The sequence below is a fragment of the Megascapheus bottae genome, chromosome 11 (assembly GCF_031878675.1).
Source record: "Megascapheus bottae isolate mThoBot1 chromosome 11, mThoBot2.hap1, whole genome shotgun sequence".
NCBI lineage: Eukaryota > Metazoa > Chordata > Mammalia > Rodentia > Geomyidae > Megascapheus > Megascapheus bottae.
In genome coordinates, this window is record NC_143519.1 from 18492277 (window position 1) to 18501633 (window position 9357).

At 43.6% G+C, this 9357-nt stretch overlaps 1 protein-coding gene across 1 annotated transcript; it reads left to right on the forward strand.

Annotated features, from left to right (window-relative positions):
- Positions 1–1738: 1738 nt before the first annotated feature.
- On the forward strand, positions 1739–6203 carry Slitrk1 (SLIT and NTRK like family member 1). The gene is made up of 2 exons (XM_090341977.1): positions 1739–2134; positions 2576–6203. The coding sequence occupies exon 2, from the start codon at positions 2679–2681 to the stop codon at positions 4767–4769; it is 2091 nt and encodes a 696-aa protein (XP_090198103.1). The 5' UTR covers positions 1739–2134; positions 2576–2678; the 3' UTR covers positions 4770–6203.
- Positions 6204–9357: the final 3154 nt, after the last annotated feature.

Consider the following 9357-nt stretch of genomic DNA (forward strand, 5'->3'; position numbering starts at 1 on the left):
GAGATGCAAACAGAAAGAAAGAAAGAAAGAAAGAAAGAAAGAAAGAAAGAAAGAAAGAAAGAAAGAAGAAAAGGTGCCTCAACACCTCCACACTATCCTTGAGAACATTCCCACACCATATTCTTCTTCAAAATCCCTACATCCACAATATCCCAATGTACACATGGTTGAATATTTGATTCTTTGATGCAATTTTTTAGCAGGCTGGTAACAGCTGCCAGACTTCCCTAAGTCATAATTAAAAGGGAAATGCTGTAAGCACATCACCTCAGTTACCTCCAAAGAAAGGCCCTCAAAACACACACACACACACACACACACACACACACACACACACACACACATATGTATATCAAAACATATATATGGATATATATATATATAGTCTCCCTTCTTTTAATAGTCTGAAAATTCCAAACCTCTGATGGAAAAACTCTCCACTCAGATGAAAGTCAGTAACATAATCACTTAGAATAAACATTTTTTTCACTTTCACTCTTCATAGCAGCCTTCATAACCTCCACTCCTGAAGAAACTGTACACCCTCTTCCTCGGAGAAAACTGAGTTTTGTCCCCTGCTTGTGTCAATGACCTGTGTGCTAAGAAGAGCTCCTTGCTCCTTGCAGATAATCTTTGCTCCTGACTTCAGAGAATGGAGATTGTCCTCTCTCCTCTCAAAATGCAACTGGTGATTTACTTGTCTGCATTTTTAATTCACCTTATCTGCAGAAACTTTGTGAGTGAGCTGTGGTGGTGGTGGTGATGGTGATGGTGGTGGTGGTGGACTGTGTATAGTTTCCAGGCACACACAATAGGTTTATGAATCTTTAGGGATTGAGAGTTTCTTTTCACTGTCCCCTCCCTCCTTTCCCAGATACCAAGGAAAGCTTTTAGGTCTGCAAAAATGTAAGCATGCATGGTATTTTTTTTTCTCCTGCAGACTTAAATAACGTTCAGGAAATATCATGAGAGAAGCCTAATTCTCTATTGACAAAATTGACTAAAATTCTATAACAAGTGTAAAAAAAAAGGTATTTATATGCCTACATTATACCCCTTGCAACAAATATCCCCTGGCCGGTTATGATCTTATGTAATACATATGTTCTGAACCGCCACTTTCTACATTCCTCCCTCCCCCATTTTTTTTAAAAGGTTTCCAACACATCAAATGGCATAAAACGCCTTACCGCAGAGAAGGGAGATGCATTTAAAGCACCAATGAAAATGGCGTGCAGTATAATTACCTCAAATTGCTGTTCGCTTGACACCCTGACACTAATTTTATTCAAGCCATTGGGAAATAAATGTTTTAAAAGCACTGCTTTTCCAAATGTTCGAGCTGGTGGGGGGAAGAGGGGGGCGTGAGGTCGGTAAGGAAAGGAAAGGGTTAAGTTTCCAGCACACCGAGAAAGAATTAAAGAATCCATTTAAAATAAGCGTCTACGTAGATTGACAGCTTTTAATGCCCACATTTTTAACGCTTGCCCTGTACGAGGATTGATTTCTTCCCCCCTTCAGCATTCCCTCACCAGATGGATTTTTGCTACTGCAGATCAGCAGAGGGTGTCAGATCTTTCCGAGTGCACCAGGCTGGAACGAGCCTAGCTTCTTAGCAACTCTCTTCTCCCGCTCCCTCCTCCTCCCTCCCTCCCTCCCCCTCCACCTCATTCTCGCGCTCTCTTCCTCCCTCAGACAACTCGCTCCCCTCTCTCTTCACCCCCCCCACCCTGCACGCAATTCCGAAAGAGCAGAAGAAAGCGGAGAACAAGAAAAGAAGAGCTAGTAAAGCTAGAAGCAAGAGCCTAGAATTCCCGGAGAGAAAGAAAGAAAGGGGAAAATCGAAGGAAAGAAAGAAAAAAAGAGGAGAGGGGGGTGGGAAGGCTGAAGAGGACCAAAGCCTAAGCAAAGGGAAAGGATGGACCATCACAAAACGCAGTGGTTGCGGAAATTTTCCAGCGCCATTGGCTGGGCAGCGTGAGTCCTTTGGTCGGGCGTGATTTCAGCACCGGGAGAACTGGACAGCAACACCTCCGGGTGGACTTCGGGGCCACCGGCAACGATAGCAGGAACTCCTCTCCAGCCAGCTCCACAGCAGAAGCCGCGGAAATCCCAGCTTTTTATCAGAGGCAAGGTCAGTCCGACGCACAGCCTTGCCCAAGGCGGTGCGCCCGTACTAGGCTGCAAACCTGCTTGTTTCTCTAACACACACTCGCTGCTAATTACTCGCCTTGTTCCTTTTCTGGTTAGTGAGGAACAGTAGAGGCGATTCAGTAAGGTTGTCTCTTTTCTCTTTTGGTTTTGTTAATTTTCTATGTGTTTATTTGACTTCTTGTGGATACATTGTTAAGGGTTGAGGGGGTGTAAGGTTTGGGGGAGGTGGTTGTTGTTTGTTTCCTACTTTCTTTCTTTCTTTCTTTCTTTTTTTTTTTTTTTGCTTGCTTTGCACTACGTGCCAGGGTAGTTTGTTAATGTAATTATTGACTGGCCTCTGGCCTATTGCAGTGCGGAGAGGGGGGGTTAGGGAGGAAGGAATCCACCCCCACCCCCCCAAACCCCTTTCTTCTTCCCTGAGATCGGACGTTGGAGCACTAAATGAACTTGAACCGTGTGTGTGGCGAGCTGGATGGTTGCCGTTCCTCTGTGATGCGATCGGGGATGCATTGCTCGCTTTAAAAATGCTGCTTTGGATTTTGTTGCTGGAGACGTCTCTTTGTTTTGCCGCTGGAAACGTGACAGGGGACGTTTGCAAAGAGAAGATCTGTTCTTGCAATGAGATAGAAGGGGATCTACACGTAGACTGTGAAAAGAAAGGCTTTACCAGCCTGCAGCGCTTCACCGCCCCGACCTCCCAATTTTACCATTTATTTCTGCATGGCAATTCCCTCACTCGACTTTTCCCCAATGAGTTCGCTAACTTTTACAATGCGGTTAGTTTGCATATGGAAAACAATGGCTTGCATGAGATCGTGCCGGGGGCTTTTCTGGGGCTGCAGCTGGTGAAAAGACTGCATATCAATAATAACAAGATCAAGTCCTTCCGGAAGCAGACTTTTCTGGGGCTGGACGATCTGGAATACCTCCAGGCGGATTTTAATTTATTAAGGGATATAGACCCAGGGGCTTTCCAGGACTTGAACAAGCTGGAGGTACTCATCTTAAATGATAACCTCATCAGCACCCTGCCGGCCAATGTGTTCCAATACGTGCCCATCACCCACCTCGACCTCCGGGGAAACCGACTGAAAACGCTGCCCTATGAGGAGGTCTTGGAGCAAATCCCTGGCATCGCCGAGATCCTGCTGGAGGATAACCCGTGGGACTGCACCTGTGACCTGCTCTCCCTGAAAGAATGGCTGGAAAACATTCCCAAGAACGCTCTGATCGGGCGAGTGGTCTGCGAAGCCCCCACCAGGCTGCAGGGGAAAGATCTCAATGAAACTACTGAGCAGGACTTGTGTCCTTTGAAAAACCGAGTGGATTCTAGCCTGCCAGCGCCCCCTGCTCAAGAAGAGACCTTCGCGCCTGGCCCCCTGCCAACAACTCCTTTCAAGACCAACGGACCCGAGGACCGCGCCACCCCCGGTGCTGCTGCTCCTAACGGAGGGACAAAGATTCCTGGCAACTGGCAGATCAAGCCCACGGCTCCGATCGCCACCGGGAGCGCCCGAAACAAACCCCCAGTCAATGCCTTGCCCTGCCCCGGGGGCTGCAGCTGCGACCACATCCCCGGGGCAGGCTTAAAGATGAACTGCAACAACCGGAACGTGAGCAGTTTGTCTGATTTGAAGCCTAAGCTCTCCCACGTGCAGGAGCTCTTCCTGCGAGACAATAAAATCCACAGCCTTCGCAAACCGCACTTCGTGGATTACAAGCACCTGGTCCTGTTGGATCTAGGCAATAATAACATCGCCAGCGTGGAGAACAGCACGTTCAAGAACCTTCCGGATCTCAGGTGGCTCTACATGGATAGTAACTACCTAGACACGCTGTCCCGGGAGAAATTCGCCGGCCTGCAGAACCTGGAGTATCTGAACGTGGAGTACAACGCCATCCAGCTGATCCTCCCGGGCACTTTCCACGCCATGCCCAAACTGAGGATCCTCATTCTCAACAACAACTTGCTGCGGTCGCTCCCCGTGGACGTGTTCGCAGGGGTGTCCCTGTCCAAACTCAGCCTGCACAACAACTATTTCATGTACCTGCCCGTGGCCGGGGTGCTGGACCAGCTCACCTCCATCATCCAGATCGACCTGCACGGAAACCCCTGGGAGTGTTCCTGCACCATTGTGCCTTTCAAGCAATGGGCAGAACGCCTGGGCTCCGAAGTACTGCTGAGCGACCTCAAGTGCGAGACGCCGGTGCACTTCTTCAGGAAGGATTTCCTGCTGCTCTCCAACGACGAGATCTGCCCCCAGCTGTATGCCAGGATCTCTCCCACCTTCACTTCGCACAGTAAAAACAGCACCGGGCTGGCGGAGACCGGGACGCATTCCAACTCCTACCTAGACACCAGCCGGGTGTCCATCTCCGTGTTGGTCCCGGGACTGCTGCTGGTCTTCGTCACCTCCGCCTTCACCGTCGTGGGCATGCTCGTGTTTATCCTGAGGAACAGGAAGAGGTCCAAGAGAAGGGACGCCAACTCCTCAGCCTCTGAAATCAATTCGCTCCAGACCGTGTGTGACTCTTCCTACTGGCACAACGGGCCTTACAACGCCGACGGAGGTCACAGAGTGTACGACTGTGGTTCCCATTCGCTCTCAGACTAAATCCCCAGCCCCCAAGGGTCAGGGGAGGGGGGAGAGAGGAGCAGGAAAGAGATCCACCCTCCCCCTCCTCCTACCAGGCTGCCAGTATCCCAGGAGGTAAGGGCACTTGACCCAAATCTAATGTGCCCACCACCATCCCAGCCTTGAGGAGCCTCAGTGAATGACTCTGAACTCACACAGCTGAGCTGCCACTGACCCTTCCGCTCCATTGTCCAGACAAATATAAAGAAATAAAGATCAAGCAGACTGTGGAGAGCTGGGAGAAGGCAACCAGCTTGCTGTTTTAGCACTGAACTCCCTTTTGATGGAAAGCTCAGCTGCTGGGCGCTACAAGAATGGGGGTGCCCCGCCCCTGGCATAAGGACCCTTGAGGGTGACTGCCCTGGTCCGATACATATATACATATAATCACATCTATATAGAGAGATCAGTATCTATTTCCCCTCCCCCCCAGGACAGCCCCTCTGATGGCTCCCTGTTGACTTTGCAGGGATGGGCAGTTGCACGAAGGCATGAATGTATTGTATATAAATAACTTTGACTTCTGACAAAAACAAAACAAAACAAAAAGAAACATTAAAAACAAGTGCTGCATGGCTCGCATGAAATCCACAGGCTCCAGGGACATTCCTGATCCTCCCTTCGCAACTGGAGATGGCGTCACAGCACCTATCCTCTTACCTGATAAGTCCCATCGTATCAAACTTTCTTATAAAAAATTTACAGTATAATCAGAAAGTGCCATTTCGCCATTATTTGTGATTGGTAGGCAGTACAGAATGTATGTTTACTGTGAAACAAAAAAAAAAAGAAAATGTAAAGATTTTATTTAAGACATTTGCATGGCTAGAGTCATTAGTCCATTTTATGAGTTAACAATGTATTTTGTTGAGGAAAGTTTCTAGGGGTTTTGGGGGCCTCTTTTATTTTGATGGTGATGTTTATTTTCTTTGTTTTTTTTGAAGGGGAATATTTTTCTATACATATCCAATAATGCCTTCCATCTGAATGTAAAATAAGTACCCATGATTTCTATTATAGTATCAGTGTAATTATTTAAGAAAAAAAAGATTTTTGAGGCAGTTAAGCATGACCAATTAATGTCACTCTAGTGCTTAGGCTGCGATCTTATGGTAGCAATTCTGTGCTGGTATAAATCTTACTTATAAAGTAGGAACAAAGAACCAAGAAAGCACGTGAAACTTACTAATTCTATTTGAGGATTTTATAATGGCATATTTTTTCAGTATTAAAGTGAAAATGTTTTCAAATCTGGGTCCTTACATTTTTCCAGCTTCATCTTTGCAACTGGTCATTTGGATTTCTGGTGGAAGAATGGGGGGAACGTGGTTGAGAGGGAGGGAACCCTGGTTGAGCTCTGTTAAGAGTGTTTCTGTAATCTCCTTACCCCCTTACCCTTCTCTAGCTCCTCTTCTCCTTGCCCCAACCCCCTGCTAAGACTTTACTGGCCTTTGCCTATCCATAAAGTAAGGTCTTTCCCCCACACCTTCTCCTCCCCTTCTTCCCTTTCCTAATGCTGCAGTGAATCCTTTATTAATATTGGAAATCCCTCGCTGATGCTGCTTTGGTTTGGGCTGCCCACACTGCAGATGTATTAAGGATGTTAGGAGAGATTTGATTTAATTGACTGCCTAGATCGGTCTCATTAAACAGAGTGGAGATTTCATTGGTCAGCACTCCTCCATGAAAGACAGCCCTAATGACCAGCATTTGAGAGAGTGCTGGCATTTGGAATCCAACATCTGCTGAAAACAGCAAAACTAATTAGTGCCCACCCACCCTCCCCGCCCCATCAACTGCATATTGAAATTTGTTGAAGTACTCATCTTTATGGAAATCAATCATTATCCTAAAGAAGTGCTTCTCTCTCATCATTTGGATTTCTGGTAGTGGCCCAATAATTAAAAGAAGAAAAGCTTGAGCTATTTGAATTTTATAACGCCATGTAATTTTGGCCTCAACTCACATTCTTCTGGGATTCTAAGAAAGTCTTTTATCAGCAGTTAGAAAATCTCACATAATGATGGGACCTGCATTCCATCACATATCCACCTTTAAGAATATGCCAAAAGACTGCAGCCCACTCTCCCTCTCTCTCCCTCCCCCCATCTCTCTCTCTCTCTCTCTCTCTCTCTCTCTCTCTCTCTCTCTCTCTCTCTCTCTCTCTCTCTCTCTCTCTCTCACACACACACACACACACACACACACACACATAAGCACACACTCACATATACATATATACATATGACTGTAACCAGTCAATAAATGCTCCCATTCAGAACAAATAGAGAGAAGCAATTACACAAAGCAATGCTCTCCTGAGGTATGTATTATTTGGACACATTAAATAAAAACTTTATTACAAACCATGGTATTCCTAAGGCCACTTCTCATTTTCTTGCTTTACATTTCATAAGGTAAAAATGCTCATAGTCTCTGTCCAATATGCATATGAAAGGTCTTTGAATTTCCATTCCTGGGGCTTGATCTCAGAACCTGAAGATCACTGTTGCCTAGCTTTTTCACTTTCAATCAAGGCTAATGCTCTATCACTTTATGCCACTTCTGTTTTTGTGGTGGTTAACTGGAGGTAAGGATCTCATGGACTGTCCTGCTGTGGCTGGCTTCCAACTGCTAACCTAAATTCTCAGCCTCTTGAAGAGCTAGGATTACAGGCAGGGGTGAATCTCAGATGCCCAATAGGTTCTTTTTTGTTGTTGTTTTTATTTATTTTTGTTTTTTAAATTCTTTTCCATGGAAAAGGTGTTTGGATCTTTGGTAAGCCATAAACTGCCCAATTAGTTTTGGGAAAATTGCAGAAGGTGAAGAGGAATCATTAATATCATAACCTTAAGAAGGGGGAAATACATGGAAGATTAAAGAGTCTCTGTTGGAAGGTGGCATTTAATGAAGACAAAGGAGACATTGTGGTAACTTATAAAACAGATTCAGAATAGTTGCAGTTAGAAAATAAGAATCTCTCAGAAATGTGTCCAGGGCAAGAATTTCTATTCATTCAATTAACAGTGAATTGCCATATAGAAGGTAATGTTAGTGTGGGTAACATTTTTCAAATAGTATTTCCAATAGCTTTTGAATATGTAATGAATGTTGGGTTTATGCTAAATGGTTTACATTGTAATATTGTACTTTGACAAATGCAGGGTAGCTAGCTTAACAAAATAATGGGGTTTTTTTCATCGTAAAAATGGGGACATTGAGGCTGGAGTAATAACTCAGATATGCATTATAAACAATAAAATGGCATTGAATAATTTCCTTCATATTTCAAAATCACATTCTTTTAGAAACAATCACATATTAACTTCAAAGAAAGTATTTATAAACACAAAGCTATAAAATTCTCCCATACATAGCTGACCTATATTCTGTCTACAAAATTAAATATCACTAATGGTCATTTATATGTCCAGTATGTCTTCCTGGCAAAGCAACTTGTTCTGAATTCAATAGAGCTAACATTCACATGTTCTATAAGAGTTTCAAAGGTAATATGATATGTCAAAATATGAATGTGATATAGAAAAGGTAGACACTCAAACTGCTAAATATGAATTGTATATAATATATACATATATATGCATGTATACATACATATATATGTATATGTATATATGCGTATATATGAATATATGTATATATACTATATATACCACAAAATATTTGGGCCTGACAGAAGATGTTAATAAATACTGATATCATTTCCCAAAATTCATAAAGTAGGTATATCCAATAATTTAATTTTATAAGTGATTGTTATTTAAACAGACAATTCTTTTTATTTTGTATTTTCTTGTTCTTTTTTTTTTCTTTTTCTTTTATTTCTTGGTCAGTCGTCAGGCTTTGACTTTGAGCCTAGGCACTGTCCCTGAGCTCTTCAGCTCAAGGCTACCGCCCTACGCTTTAGCCACCGCACTACTTCTGGTTCTCTAGTGGTTAACTGGAGATGAGTCTCTCAGTCTTTAGTGCCCGATCTGACTTTGAACTGCAATTTCAGATCTCAGCTTCCTAAATAGGTAGGATTACAGGTGTTAGCCACCGTGCCCAGCTGTGATATGTTTTTTTTAACCATAATTATATAGCTATATTTTTATATAATGTATATTTATACTTAATTATGTATGTTTGTGTGAGTTATGTATATTAATATATAAAGTTTAGTGCCTAGGACACGCTGTATTTGTGTTTTCACTATGAATCTTTTAGCACCATATTTTTGTTTTGGCCTGACTTAAGTGCTACTTTAGCAGTAATTGCATATGCATTAATTATATATCTTGTTCTCAGTTAAAATTTTTATTATCATCATTATTATTATTATTTGCCAGTCTGGAAGCTCGAACTCAAGGCCTGGGTACAGTCCGTGGACACTTTTTTTTTGTTTTGTTTTGCTCAAGGCTAGTGCTCTGCCATTTGAGCCACAGCTCCACTTCAGGCTTTTTCTGTGTATGTGGTACCCACTTAAATTTTTTTATCTTTTTTTTTTTTTTTTTTTTTTGCCAGTCCTGGGCTTGAGCTCAGGGCCTGAGCTTTGTCCTTGGATTTT

Excerpts from the sequence above, each read along its gene's own strand:
- Slitrk1 (XM_090341977.1), top strand. The coding sequence starts at position 2,679 with ATGCTGCTTTGGATTTTGTTGCTGGAGACGTCTCTTTGTTTTGCCGCT.